General features: G+C 43.6%; 1 protein-coding gene across 9 annotated transcripts in view; it reads right to left on the reverse strand.

Annotated features, from left to right (window-relative positions):
* The window catches only part of cep112 (centrosomal protein 112), an 88438-nt gene that overhangs the window by 15067 nt on the left and 57899 nt on the right, over positions 1 to 15472 (reverse strand). For 8 of the 9 annotated variants that reach the window (XM_047327980.1, XM_047327979.1, XM_047327978.1 and 5 more), the window contains 2 exons: positions 10709 to 10771; positions 5622 to 5771 (listed from right to left, as the gene is read on the reverse strand). In XM_047327980.1, coding sequence (XP_047183936.1) covers positions 5622 to 5771; positions 10709 to 10771 — 213 coding nt within the window. Of the gene's footprint in view, positions 1 to 3755; positions 4378 to 5621; positions 5772 to 10708; positions 10772 to 15472 lie in introns of those variants that run through there. The other variant, XM_047327983.1, reaches the window with a different exon arrangement.

Here is a 15472-nt window from a genome sequence, read left to right on the forward strand (position 1 = left end):
ATCCTCTCATCACGTTATATTTGCCTGAGAGAAGCACAGTACGCCCACTTGCTCGGTGTGAATTCTCCGGAGATCCTCCTGCTGTATTCTCACATGGGCCGGCAGGAGAAACTCCAGAGAGCTGTGTTCTCAAATACAGCCCCGAGGAGAAGTTCATTGTCTTCAGTGGTCACCATATTTGCCTCGCCTCTAAGCTGTTTTGGGGGAAGCTGTGGCTCAGAGGTTAAAGAAGCGGGCTTGGTATCTGAAAGGTTTGAATCCCTGGAGTGGCAGGAAGAAAGATGTGGTGGGGGGGAGTGATCGTACAACGCTTTGCCTGACCTCAACATCCACGGTGAAGTGTCTTAAAGCAAGGCACCTAACCCCAAGATCTTGGAGGTCATATTCCAAGGAGCCATGTTAATGTTGGAAACATGGTCTGATACAACAATATAAAAAAACGGAAATTGTGAAACTAGTCCTCGTGGACAAAAACAGCGACAGAAACACAGATGGCTTAACATACTTCAGTAAGCAAATGCGCAGTTCAAGGTTGACATGAAGAACACGGACACGTGTTGAAGGACGTGAACAGACAACGAACAAAGTTGACAAACACACACACACACACACACACACACACACACACACACACACACACACACACACACACACCCCCCCCCCCCCCGATTGAAGCGAATCTTTGCCTCTGCAACAGAGGGCATCCAGCACACCTGTTCTTGATCCACTGCTGCCATTCCTTCCCACAGGCAAAGTCATCCTTTCAACCCCCTCAGAAACTAATGCATATATAACTACAGGACTAGACACACTGCAGCTGCTACAACTAGCCCCTGTTGAATGTGTGCATGTTTGCATGGTTGAGAGAGTGTGTGTGTGTGTGTGTGTGTGTGTGTGTGTGTGTGTGTGTGTGTGTGTGTGTGTGTGTGTGTGTGCGGCCAGGAAAACTTGTCCATTGTATCATGATCACATGGACTACATCTAAATGTGACAGTAACTGCACACCCCACAATGTCTTGTTTACAAAGAGCAGCGCACCTTGTGTATCCACTCTCATCCTCAAACAAAGTTAGACAATGGTCACTGTTGCATTATGTAATGTGTCTGCTGTCACTTCACCCAGAGGACACAACAGGACCAGAAGTGACTACAAGATGGGCCATGGATCCGAGGTGCGTACCCCCGTCTGTGTGCATGTGTATGAAAACACACGGGGTATATGTGGTTGTTTGTAGAGACAAGGGCACTAACTCAAAGCTATGTTTGTGGGCGAGTTTGAGGGACAGAAAGATACAGATAAATACTTTGCGAGGCGAAAATAAGAGAGAATGTAGGCCCATGTAGAAGAATGAGATATGAGCAATATGTTAAAAGGTGTGTGTGTGTGTGTGTGTGTGTGTGTGTGTGCCTGCTTCTGTGTGCGTGCATTCAGCAGGCAGAAAGACAGGAAGCACTGCTGTGGGGAGCAGGAACAGCGGTGCTGATCAAAGCCCAGGCGGGTGACACTATGGGCGGAGTGCCATTGTTTATTCACCAGCCACCTCTCCCTTTTGGCAGGGTGAGGTGAGCATGTGTGCTTGTGAGTGTGCGTGCGGAGACAGAGTTTGAGACAGAAAGAGTTAGAAGATACAGAGTTGGAGAGAGGGTGTGTGTGTGTGTGTGTTTCTGTGCGCGTGTGTCTTTGTACCTTTCTCTTTGGCAGGCTAATGTGGGTTTGAGGTCTGTCAGATTTGGCAGCTGCACATTTCAGGGAAGTGCACATCGCACACTCAACATGCACACACACACACAGACACACACACGTACTCTCTGCCTGTGCATATTGCCACACCACGCACTCAAGTAATTCCAATAACTTCACTGTTAATCTCAAACCCCTGTGTCTCATCAGAGATTAAAAAAAAAAAAATCCATCCACACTTCACCAAGACACTACATGTAGGGAAAGCAGATGACATCAGGAAGTGAACACTAATCCATATGCTGGTAATGTGCCAACTGGCTTCCTCTATATTGGTTCCCATTCCCCTTACCTGATATGAATAGACTGGACAGATGAAAGCAAATACGATGCTTTCATCTTGCTTTCACCTTCCACAGTCCTTTTGACACCGGCCTGGCTCCAATGCATTAAAACTGCCCACTCCTGCCTTGCCTATACTGTTATGAGATAATTGGTAAGCCAAATATAACTGGATCAGAAATAGTGGCCACTAACTACACTGACCACAGCTCCATATGAAAGATCATTCATAGGAAACAAAGGCAGGATGTAAGGTTAAACACTGGAGGGGGGTAATTTTCATAACCTCAGTTTTTATCCCCCATTAAACTAAAAGGGTCTTAAAGCTGCAAATTTGGGTTCAGCAGCAGTGTGTCCATATTAGATTATATTTGTCTCGCTTTTTTAATATAAAATAAATTGAGCTATAAGTTCACATTAGATGATCAGAAAGACAAGGCTGCTTCGTGCCCCACCACCGTCTACTGCTTTTGTGGGAACCAGCCACTTAATCTCTGCAACACACACTTAGATAGTCTATTTGATAGTCAAGAAGAGCAGAGCAGCACCAATGTAAAGCAAGTGTTGCTTATAATACACACCAAGCTGTCATGCCTAAATGCGCGCACACACACACACACACACACACACACACACACACACACACACACACACACACACACACACACACACACACACACACACACACACACACACACACACACACACACACACACACACACACACACACACACACACACACACACACACACCACAAATATATTACTCCACCTAAACATCGCTTATACAAAAAAAAACTCCCAGATAATGAGCATACTTAACTGTACTACCGTTGTTCTAAAAAAAGGGGTTTACGAGATACAAAGGTCTCTGCAGTGAACAACCACATGTAAGAAGTCACAAGTACAGTAGAGCCACAGAGGGAGCTAAATTAAGGCTAGAAATGGCAGAACAGGGCTGGTAAGGTGGGGGGGGGGGGGGGGGGGGGGGGGGGGGGAATCTGATTTGGTGCAGCATGCATTCAGAACAACTGGTTTGGGATTATCCCAATTCAAATGCGCAGCTAACTTTGATGTTATTTTCTTCCCCTCCCATTGTCTGAAGCCCCTCGCTCTCCTCATAATCCCGGCCCTTTGAAGTGAGCAGCATGGAAACAATGTCAGCAGGCGACACACTCCCTCTGATGGCCCACTGACAGCTCTCCACCATTTCTTTCTTTTCTCTCTCTCGGCCCCTTTCTCCCCTCGTCCTCCCGTTTGCTGCGTCAATCCTGACACTTTCCTCCAATTGTTTACTACCACAACCTTCTCCCGTCCCCCTTTCTGTTTAAGTTTACACCAACCTCTTTTTATTTGCTGTTTGACCAATCTTACCTTCTTCTCCCACTAATTGGAGTCTCATTAGCAGGTGGTAAATACAGCAGGGATCATATTAATGAGGACACAGATAATGGAAACTGAAAGCTTCTGTCTGGTCCCAACACATACGGCGAGGCCTGTGTCTTGTACACTACAACAGGGACGACAGTGTGCGTGTGTTTTCTGTCATGGTACTGATAGATTACAAAGCAACAACAATATGAACAAATGTAGCCAGCAACACAGTCTCCCTTAAAAACAAGTGATGAATTATTTAGTAATGTGACTTTAAATGTACAGTATGCATCACAGCATATTTTTATTGTGGTTGTGTCCTGTGTTAAATAACAAGCACTGACAGGGACTAGGTAACAACTCTTTTAATTGAAACAGGAATTAAAAAATTACATGAATGGCTGAATATCAGTTTATTTTTTGTTAACTAGTGTGTCACATAAGCATAAAAAAGCCAACAGCGCATCTTCTGCATGTTTGTAGTCCCAATTAAATTGACTTTGTGAAGATTTGTGGATCATAATCTGAACAAAGTGTCAGAATAAATTTGTCAACTTTATGAATAAAATATTTTGTGAAGGATCTGGCCAGACTGATTTGGACCACAGAGACACCAACAGCCTCATCGTTCAGTAATGTATTGGTGGCAACAGAAGACAAGATATTTCAGACATTCAGGTCGTGAGGCTGAGCTCGGGACAGCCACTTCAAATGCCCACTTTAGGAGAGAAGTCAGGTCTGAGTGAGGGGGATTTAGGCTAACAGGGCCTGGAGGGAGAGGAAATCTCACAGACCTCACTCCTTACTATATGAGGCAGCTGCAACCACAAACAGACAAGGTTGGGTTTGGAAACATGTCTTGATCCCAGACACAACAACTCTTTATTTAGTGAGCCACACCCCATGAACTGACACTGTGTCCCAGCGTGGTTGTTAGGGCAGGAGGCAGATTAAAAGATCCTGTGATTCCAAAAGGGAAAGCTGTAAGGAAGAGGATGAAGTTCAGGGAAAAGATCTGGGCCACTTTTACTAATCCAGAGTCTAAATTATAAGGCATGGCCACAAGTCAAACGTGGAAGTTTTTCACATCTAATTTCTAAATATTATAAACTGAAATGCTGCAGCTGAAGTTTAGTTTAAAAGAAATTAACATAAACAAATCCATGCTAAAAAAGGAACCTGAGTGTAAATTTCATCCGTAAAAGAGAATGACAGTAATGACATAGAGAGGTTTTGACTAAAGAAGTGGGGTGCGGCTGACAGAGCACACAAGCCACTTTAAGTGACTATGGAGTTTGCAACTAGCCATAAAAACAAGAGCACATGCACAAACTGTGACAAAAGAAAAAACGACCTGTGTCTACTCTGTAAAAGTCAAATCCAAATCCAGACGGGTTTACTGACACACTCCACCCCCAACGGTTACAAGTCTGAAGGTTTTGGTTCGACACTGCAGAGACCAACGATAAAGGACGGGAAGTACATAAGACTGCCAGGAGATAAGGAAGACGGGAAGATAAGAGAAACGGATAAAACACTTTCCACCTTGTCGACTGACCAAAGTGAAGTGCAGATGCTGCTAAAGGTACAGGTTCCATTCCCTTCCATTAGAGTTGGCAGGTACATTTACATGAAATGAAGAAAGAAACAGTATATAATACTATAACTACTGTAAACGCAGGCTTTACAGGAGAGTTTGTTTATTGTAAACACTGCCTTGACCAAACAACTTAATTAACCTATTAAACCGTCTGTGTGTTTCTTGCTTTTGTGTTCAGATTTACACATACCCTCAAATTGTGGAATGGTACATGATGATCAAGATCTTTAGTTGGAGAGGAGGCTCTCTGCCGTTCTTTCTTCCAGCAGCCTGATTTAAAAGTAATTCCAACTCAATGCAGACCATTCACTTCTCCAATATTTGATCCAATGTAGGAAAAACATTTTTTTTATTCACACGTCTCACCAAATTGAACCTTTTGCCTCTACTTCTGTGCTTTTCCCACAAAGTCAAATCTGCTATAACACTGTATACTGTGACAAACACTGATAATATAGTTATGTTGCTACAGACTTCAAGACTTTTAAGTTTAGTAAAAAGCATCATATTAATGTGTAGAGGAGAGGCATTTTATATACTTACTCAGTCTACATAAAAAGGAAATAACGCAGCATAGTAATTTAGATAGATGGAATTGTGATTGATGGAAGTGTTTGACACTGACCTTGTTGGCCTGATGGCTGTGGTGAGTTATCATCCTCCTCTCCTCCTCCCATCGAGCGTTGGCCTCCTCCAGCTGCCGCGCCATCGCCTGCTGCAGACGAACAGCCTCCTCCTTCGAGTCACAAACAGACGTCTGCAGCTCCGCAATCAGCTACGGGTGAGAAGCAAATGAATGTTTGATTTGAATTTTTTATCTACCTGACACTCCTGTGTGTGCAGGACAGCACAACTGGCTGACGTTGAGTATTATTATAACCACTGGTCACTATGTGCTTATGTTTGAAAAAAGTGTTCCATTAAAACGTAGAGAAAACGAAAAGTTCACCAAACAATTCAGATTTTTTCTAATTTCACAAAATGACCTATGAAAATTTTGTTTCATATTTTTTCTTGCCGTGCAGCGTGGTGTGCGACCAGTGTGCATGCAAAGACTCCTGCGGTTGAGAGGGTAAGAGTGTAACCCAGGTACATTTCTGTAGCTACGCTTCAAAGATGTCACCGAAACGTTTCACAAGAGGACGATTGGTAGATGTTCACTAAACGCCTCAGGTTATGGTTGAGAAGCTAGGTGGCTGCGCACGGAGCGGCTTCTGGTCCCCACTCGGTTACTGCGGCGCACTCAACTTAGACAGTGCGTAGCCAAATATTTGTTAGTTTGAAAAGAGTGAAATAAGATTTTCGAATGTAAGATTTACCCGAGTTAAAACCAAGTGATTTCTATCTCCCTGGGCAGGTCTAATTATACCTGGGTGGGCCACCCAGAGAGAGCTGTGAAACACTGTCATGGATTTGAAAGGTAGTAACAACCTCCTTAAAAACACTGCTTTTCCCGCAGTCTCATGTCTTGTGTCTTTTGAGACGAGGCAGAAGAGAGAGAGAAAAAGCTGAGAGAAAGAGGAAAAGGGAGGGGGAAAAAAATAGACAGGAAGGAAAAAACAACTTCCTTTTTGAAGAGCAGAGTCACTTGGTGTTGGTGAACTTGCGGTGCACACTAAGATGAAAAGGAACTGACTCAGCTTTGAAATCCTCCAGTCAAAATTAACATTCTATTTAAGCCACTGTCAGGGAAAGGCAGAGGAAAGATGAGAGACAGTAGTGAGAGAGGGAGGGGGGGGGGGGCTGCTGCTAGCTTTGGGCTACATAGATAATTGTTTACTGTGTTCAAACTCTGGAGGACTAGCCCTGCTGGAGATTTTTGATTTTTGAAAACAACTTTTATCAAAAAAAATTCACCAGAAACATCAGGGTTGTTTTACAAATGCACTAAAAAACAAATAAAAAAAACCAACAACAAAGAATGCATTAAATAAAATAGAGTCATAAAACCACAGAGTGAAAGATGAGCTCAATGTCCGGAAAAGGGTCTCCCGAAATCGGGGGTTTCGAGAGAGGGAGAGAGAGAGAGAGAGAGAGAGAGAGATTAGGGTTATATTGTCGGTGGGAAAGCCACATGAAAGAATAAAATGGCACATTATTATGGGAACATCATTTCTGGGCGTAACAATTATTTTGCAATATGGAGTCCCCGCATCTGCCGGCCTTCAGCCATGGGGCAGTGGTGGCACTACTCAACTCAGCCACCTGTCTTGTTGTTCCCTGGATTACACACCACGTCACCTTTTGCTGTCCGATAGCCAGCCAGTTCTTTTAAATCGGTTGCCAGCGTCTCTTTTGAGGGCTAAAGGTAGGCTCAGTTCCCCGTGAACCGGAGGTTAAAGCAAGACTAGGTGAAACGCTTAGTATACGGTTGCACTGTGTATGGTCAATATGCAAAAGTTGAAAACTGTTCTGGAACCACACGACACCATTTAGTTTGGTCAGCCTGTTTCAGCCCTTCTTTTTGTTAACCAGCAGCTTCTTTCGAGCCACTTCCAAGCTGCTGCTCTGCACTGCTTAAAATCCAGATTTTACAACAGCGACATCGTCTGACATCACCACCATACACATACGATAAAGACAACAACTGTTCTGTGATTTCAGCTACATTAACTTGAAACATGATCACTCAGACAAAATACTAAAGATATTCTGTTGCTTCTTTCTCTCTGTCACACAGGGCACAACCTCCACCTCTTTAACAAACTGCTGCTTTGCCACTCACTTAACAGAGTAGAGAGATTTTTGTGCGTCGCATTCGCGGGGCAGTCCTGCCAACTCTCTTCTATGGAAAGGAGCTGATGTTTGTCCAAAAAGCTGCAAGATTTGCCGCTACTACTAAAGGGGCATGAAAAGATGCACAACAGATAAAGACCTTTAGCCAATGCTGACCGATCAGTGGTGCTACTTTACTCACTGATGTACCATTTTTTAATAGTATTGATTAAAGCAGCTTTAACATCGATTAGTAATATCTGGAAGTTTGAGCAGTGATGGAGAAACAATGCTGTTTTGTTTTTTTTAAAGACTGAGAATATATCAAAAGGAATAAATACTGCAAAAGATCCTGTTTGGTTAATACATGCCTGAGGGGTCAGGTGTGATCACTGCTTGTGGAGCTAAACAAGCAGTATTGTGCTGAAATAAATGAGGTACATTTGCATATAGAGTGAACTTGAACCTTTTTTTTTTTTTTCTTCCCCAGAACATGGTGCTTCTCATGCACTGCGCCTCCCATGGCAATTTCCTTCCACCTCCTACCTACTCCCACAGTAGACGGTCAGGGATAAAGTAATGATCTCCCAGCAGTACCACTGCTACCACCCACTGTAGCCTGATCATTAAGTGGGGGAAAGAGAGCAGCGCTGTTCAGTTCACAGGTCACCCAGGAGGACCACTCACAGCTAGACGCTTAACACACAGGATTGGATTGGAGACACTAATTAGGGGAGTCCGTGTATGCGTATGTGTGTGTGTGTGCTTGCACATTAACATATTCTCTTACGTGGATGCGTCTCCAGTCCCCAAAGGATAATGTATGGAGTAGTATGTTTTTAATTGGGCTATTAGCCATGCAGTTGAGCTCAAGAGCGATGCCCCCTGTCAGACACTGAGGGGTTAATAACTGGGGTTAGCCTTTGAGGTTTAAAGGCCTCTTGTTTACATTTGACTGAGTTGCCCCAAGGGGTAGGCAACAAGCTCCCCCTCCCCATTCCACCTTTACCTTTTAAAACAAAGCCGTCCAAGCCTATGACAAATAGCCTGCATTAATCACACACATAATATGTGTTTGCACATAAAACCCACAACTTCAGCATAGATCTCCGCACAACAACACATTCCGCCAAAGGTGTTGAATTCTGCACACAGAGACGTTTCTCTAATGTCAGAGAGAGTGTTGTCTGTTGAACGTGTGCCAGCTTTCTGTCCCTTAAACGGGAAGAAGGGGATTAGTCACTTGTTGCTGTGTCTGAGGTGGCGTACCGCACTGCCACAGTGGGCAAACATGGCTGAACTTTCGCACAGCATTCGACTTCTTTTGAAGTCGAGCATTGTGTAACCTAATAAGCTACCGTTTTCTCACAACATCTGCTTGTCAACCCCGCTTTCAACTCTGTGCCTTTGCCAGCCGACCCAAAATGGGGGGATTTAGCAAGAAGAAAGAAAGAAAAACAACACAGCCCTCTCTTTGGATCTCCTCTTTGGGTAACGAGGTGCAATTACAGCCAAATGATTGTGATATTTTAATCTGCTAGAAGACAACTCTTTTCTTTCATAATGTAAACACTTCTCAGGGTGTTTTGGATCTTTTAAACAGGCAAGGGTAAAGCTGCCTGAACTTTTTGAGACAGAGCGTGTCCTAGGGAAGTTATATTTCTGGTTGGAGAGAAGAATTATCTTTTTTGGGGGGGGAAATGGGCTCAGTCTGAGGAGACAAGCAGTAATGTTAAACACATGGCCCGCGATACGGTTTTCAAAAGGGTGGCCAGGCAATGCAAAGACAAGTAAAAGTATTAGAGGCAAGTAAGAGAGAATGAAGGAGAGGAGAACAGAAGTGGAAGTAAATGGAGAGGGGACAAATATAACAGAGCAAGTGTCAGAAATATGATTAGGTTTCATTAGATGTTGATTTACACTAGTAATTCCAATCAAATACCTAAACTGATTTCGGACACGAACTCTGGAAATTGTCTAGAAAATGCAATGCATTGAATGCATGCAAACCTTCCCATTCTAACTATCTATCACTGATAATAGTTTATACACGGTAGGACAGATGATAAACGACAAAGTGATCTATTGATTGCAGTGATTGAATGGGCTAAATTCTACAGTCAACTATAAATCACTTCCAGTACAGGAGATACTGATGTTTTAACTGATTAAACAACTCAATGCAGAAGTATTAATTGGGATGCATCACCACCACACATCACTCCAACTCCAAGCTATTGCGGCGCAGGTGGGCACAACAAAACGGCCAGTGCAAGGTAGGATCAATCAATGTGTGGATTTTAAAGAAGCATCGATTCATTTTTGGCCACTTGGGGGCAGCTGAACAAGGTGTGAAACAACCATTTAGCTTTAAACTCTCAGGAGACACCGGGCAGCATTGGCAGGAATCTTGTTTCTACCCACCTGATGAATGTATGGTTAATATTCACCCACCTTCACGCTGACTATTGCTGATCTATATCACATTACACACAGGTATTTGACTCACTGTTGATGTACAAATATTCATTAGTGCACCTTTAATGGCAAATACAGAGAGGAATTGTCCTTTTATATGAAACATAAAAACTTGGCCTGACTTCCGAAAGTTTTCCACGTGGTCATCGATGGACAAAGAGAAGAAGAAAAGTAAAGACAAAAGACAGATCAGAGCGCTTTAGACTTTCGTACTGTAATACAGGCATCTGTGTTTTATGTGTGGAGGATTTTGTCCGAGCTATGCAAAAGCCTCATGGCAGATATGGGATGTGTGTGCGTGTTCTTGTGCACTTGTGTGTGTTTGTGTGTGCATATCTGCCTAAGGGTAAAGGGCAGGGTCAGCTTGCTAGGTTTTCAGGAGCGCTTGTGTGCTTTCATGTGAGCTTCCTCGCCTCTCCCAATAATGCATTTTCCCACCTTTTCAAATTATTTGGTGGGGGGAAAGGAAGAATATAACATGAAAGAGAGGGAAAAAAGGTATAAGAGAAAATTGATTACCTGGGCAGACTTGGTGAGCCTCTGACTGTACTCCTTCTCAATCTGCTTCACCCTGCTGTTGGTCTGTAACAAGAAGGGAGAGGAGAGTGTGAGGAAGAGATATGCAGACAGACGGATAGACGCATGCAAAGCGGGAGAGTTGTGAAATTCAATCTTCTGTTAGGAAGTGCACAGAGACACATCGCCTTCACAATCTACCCATGCTCGCTCACACACACACACACAGGCATTGACCTCTGCCTCTTGGCAGTGTCCCCTTGCCGCGGGCCCGTGGCCCCTCGGCACAGAGCCAGTCCCAGTGCTCATGTGTGCCAGCAGGTAGTGACAGGCATGGTGCACAGTGGGCACCACTTGTCTTTGATCTCCTGCCAACAATTCATCACTTAACAAGAAGGGGGGCAGGGGGGGAATTAAAACGTTGCTGCCAATTAGCTATAGGGAGAAAAAAAGGAAAGAAGAGGTGGTTGGGAGAAACTGGGAGACAACACAATGGAGATGGAATGGATGTGAATGGAGATTGTTGTTAGGCGTTTAGTGAGCACCGCTCATCTCTTTTGTTTTCTGTTGTTTCTCTATGGGAAGCTGGCCAGCTGGAAGCGAAGACTGCGAGTTTCCAATGCAAGATCTGTCTTCTTTCAGCTGGCTGTGTTGTGTTGCCAGAGTTTTGCATGAGAGGCCGAACAGTGGAATGAGATAATTAGGTGTGAAGTGCTGGAATTCGACGGGGATGACGATGGCTGTCGGTACACACAGTGACAAGGTCCATGAAAGTACTGTAGAAAGACACACTCACATACTCGAACTATAAGTGTTCATCGAAACGGTCAAAAAGTTGAGCGTTAAATGATGGAGACTTTAATCCTCAACGGTCGCCATCTTGGCTACAGTAGAGAAAGGGGAGGGAGCACCAAATGTGTTTTGAAATGAATGAAAAGGCGGCTGAAGAAAGACAAGTCAAGTGAAAAAACAAAACAAAACAGCTGGCAGATATTTTGATGGGCAACAATGGCGGTCACATATTGTGATCATCACTTCGACCCAGTTTGATTTGCACAACACTGCCATGAGAATTCACACACTACGCCAATGTGTAAACTGTGTTCAAGGGGTGAACAAATTAATGGAGACATACAGAAGATCACAATTTGAAAAGGTCTTTCATAGAAGATGCGGATCATCAGGGCAGCTGTGGCTCAGGATGTAGAGTTCCGCCAATACACATGCCGTTGTGTCCTTGGGCAAGACACTTAACCCTAACTTGCCTCTGACGGCTCCTCTGACAGTGTATGAATGTGACAGAAAAATGCGTGGCAAACAGCAGCGCTGTATGAGAGTGTGTGAATGGGTGAGTGGGACTTTCCTGTAAAGCGCTTTGAGTGGTCTATATGACTAGAAAAGCGCTATATAAATACAGTCCATTTACCATTTACTTAAGTTTCATACTCTGGTCTATATGTATATGGTAAATCACCAAATTCATTCTGCTTCCGCTTTGATTTTGAACGCTCACGTAAAGCAAAATATTTTTATTAAACAAATATAACAAATGTAACTAGGTGCTTGTTTTCACTGTATAAACCCTCACAGTGCCATTCCACTATGCATCACTGTGTGCCAGTTACTCTTTGTTGATAACCTTAAAAGTTTTCATCTGAACTCTCTAAATCTTGGACAGTAGTGATGTGATAAGAAATAAAGTGTAACACACCTTTTCTTTTTAACTCTAGAAAACTTCCTGCTCATGTAGGAAATGCAAAAAGCCCCACCATCAACACACACACACTCGCTATCAAGCACGGGTTCATGGAACACACCCCTCGTAGCCATCAACACCTGAGCTTCGTTTGGACTCTGCACCCCATCCAAACACTTCCTGACAAACACTGCCGTCCGCTCTGAGCGGACACACCTGTCACCACAGAAACACAGAGCCATCACCAAGGATACAGGCCTGCCTTCCTGCGCCAGGACTCTTTGAGTGGCGGTCCGCTCGTCCCTAGGGGCCCTATAGCAGCTGATGAGAGAGGTGGAGACAAAGAAAGGTGTAGAAAAGGCAAGAGAAAAAAAACTGTGTGTGTGGGACAGGAGCGAAAATGGAGTCCTTCGATGTTTTTTCTTTACAGCTGACACATTTGTTCCCTTTACTGCTGCGGGACTTCTCCATATTGGCTCCAGCTGAGCTGAGGTGACACTTAGATAGTTGGTATTTAGTTAGTATAATATTTATATATAGTATTTTTATCTAAATCTCCACCACCTGCATTTGTCAGCAGGCAAATTTTCTGAGAAAAAACACCATTAACACACAGAAAAAACACATGACACTATCAGAGGCTCCATACCACTCTGATGTGCTGTCATTATCTTTGTAATCCATATTTCAAAATAATAGCAACGTAGCTCTGTAGTGAAAATGAAAGTACAATATCAGCATCATTTCCGCAGTCGACTGTGGAGTAATGAGGTTTGTGCGACTATCGGCCGTATGTGACCGAGTTCACATGTGAGTGTATCTGAGGAAACATATGGCCACACTGACACGCAAACACGTTCAGATGTTTCATAAAAACATAAAGAGCTTGCTACTAGCCTATTCCTTTTACCGACAGTCACTCAGGGGAAGTAGCAGGAGGCTTTTTACAGTATCATACATTATACAGCTCAACCATCTAAACACATTAAAATGGGTAGATATAGATGAAGATATGGATGGTACATGCAAGGAAAAGCAGCCCAACAAAACTGTGACAAAAACAAAAGGAAAATCTGAGATAAATTAAAAAGCCCAGCCATAAGTGTGTGTCTGCGCGAGTGTGAGTATGTGTGTGTTTCAAAGAGACTACCTGTGCCCTGCCAAAGGCATTTTTCGTGCTGAAGGCACTTTGAGGCTGTATCAGGCTCTTCAATCGCCTCTTAATCCTAGCGGTGTGGAGTGCAGCTGCTTTGAAGTGTGTGTGTTTGTGCATGTGTGTGTACAGGGATTGTGCGTGTGTGTGTGTTAAAGAGAGTGGAAGTGGATCTGAAGGCAAGGCATGCACCGCTTACCAGAACTTAATTAATAATCTGCAGTGGGAATCAGGCCACACACACACACACACACACACACACACACACACACACACACACACACACACACACACACACACACACACACACACACACACACACACACACACACACACACACACACACACACACACACACACACACACACACACACACACACACACACACACACACACACACACACACAGGACTGACAGATAGAAGGGTGACAACTTCCCCTCTCTCCCGCTCTCACACACCAACACCCACACAGTCTTAAAGATATGCACACAAGTCACACTTAAACACGGATATTCGACAAACAGGATACACAGGGCCAAACACACATATATAGTTTGATCTAGAGCTGCTTGGAAGTGAAATTTGCTCAAGGTGTGCAGTCCCATTGTTTGGAACGGACCGTTGTTTGGCTGCTAAAGGAGGAAGAAGCCAAAGTAAACATTTCTCAGCAAAGTAATGCTGCCAACACACATTGTGTGTGTGTGTGTGTATGTGTGTGTGTGAGAGAAAGTTTGTGTTGGTCTCTGTCTTTCTGTTGATGTCTGTTTCCAGCGGTATTATTAAAAAAGAAAACACAAACATTTTCCAGCCGTGGGCAACATATTGTCTCCATATGGCATTTTCTGTGATGTTTCTAATCATCTCACATTGCTAAAGAGAAATTATGGTTTTAAGCACCGTTTTAAAGCTGAACTCAATTACACTCTATATATAGAAAGGACATACATAAACATCCACACGTAGAAAGTACACACTGCGACAGGTGACCAGGTGACTAAAAGTGCAGAGACGCTTTTTAAGGTGAAAATGAATTATGAGGCATATTCTTTTTAATGGTGTTTGGTAGTTTCACATTGCACACATCATGCTGTATATTGCTCTTTAGAGGGAGCTGATTTGTGTAGTTTATTTCTCGAAAACAAAAAAACAACAAAGACGATTTCAAAGAGAAGCTTTTCCCCATTGCTCCACCAAAGCCTTCAGTTTTAGTGGCAGCAGTATTTGTAAGCATTCAAAATGATTCTCTGTTCACCACGCATGTCTCTCAGAACAATTTGAGTTCAAGCTGCCAGCGAGGGAGAGCTGGGAGATGTTATTTGCTAGTTTGTCTGTAATCATTGCTGTCTTGCTGTGCTGTGTGTGTGTGCAAGAGCAAGTATGTGCTGTAATGACAAGAGGCTTTATTTCCATTTCACAGTTTGCCATCACTGGCTGTCAGTAGTGATTCTCTTCATCCCTGCTGCTCAGTGTCAGTGCCGCATCACACCCGGTACAGAAATAATGCATCATGGGTGCGCGCGCACACGCGCACACACGCGCACACACACACACAGGCATACACAGATAAACATACATCATACACACACCATACCAAGTGTTCAGTGATTACACTCTAAACCAGTCAGTGCTTGGTATCAGAAAAACCAATTACACCCATTACCATCAGTGTGAGTGGGCTTAACATTTAACACACGTCATACAGTCTAAGAAAAAGAAAAGCTTTGGATGCTTAATGGATGGAGTTGCTTGTAGAATCACAGACTGCTTTAATATAAGCAGGTGGGCCGACATGGAAAAAAGGGGGGTTCTCAGTTCTGCTTTCTGTGTAAAGATTTTTGCGAACTATTTTAAGGGCACATGGCTTCACTTCAGATGACTATGATAACAAGAATTCTACTTTTTCAATTGGTCGTTGAA

The sequence above is a fragment of the Scophthalmus maximus genome, chromosome 17, assembly GCF_022379125.1.
Source record: "Scophthalmus maximus strain ysfricsl-2021 chromosome 17, ASM2237912v1, whole genome shotgun sequence".
Taxonomy (NCBI): domain Eukaryota; kingdom Metazoa; phylum Chordata; class Actinopteri; order Pleuronectiformes; family Scophthalmidae; genus Scophthalmus; species Scophthalmus maximus.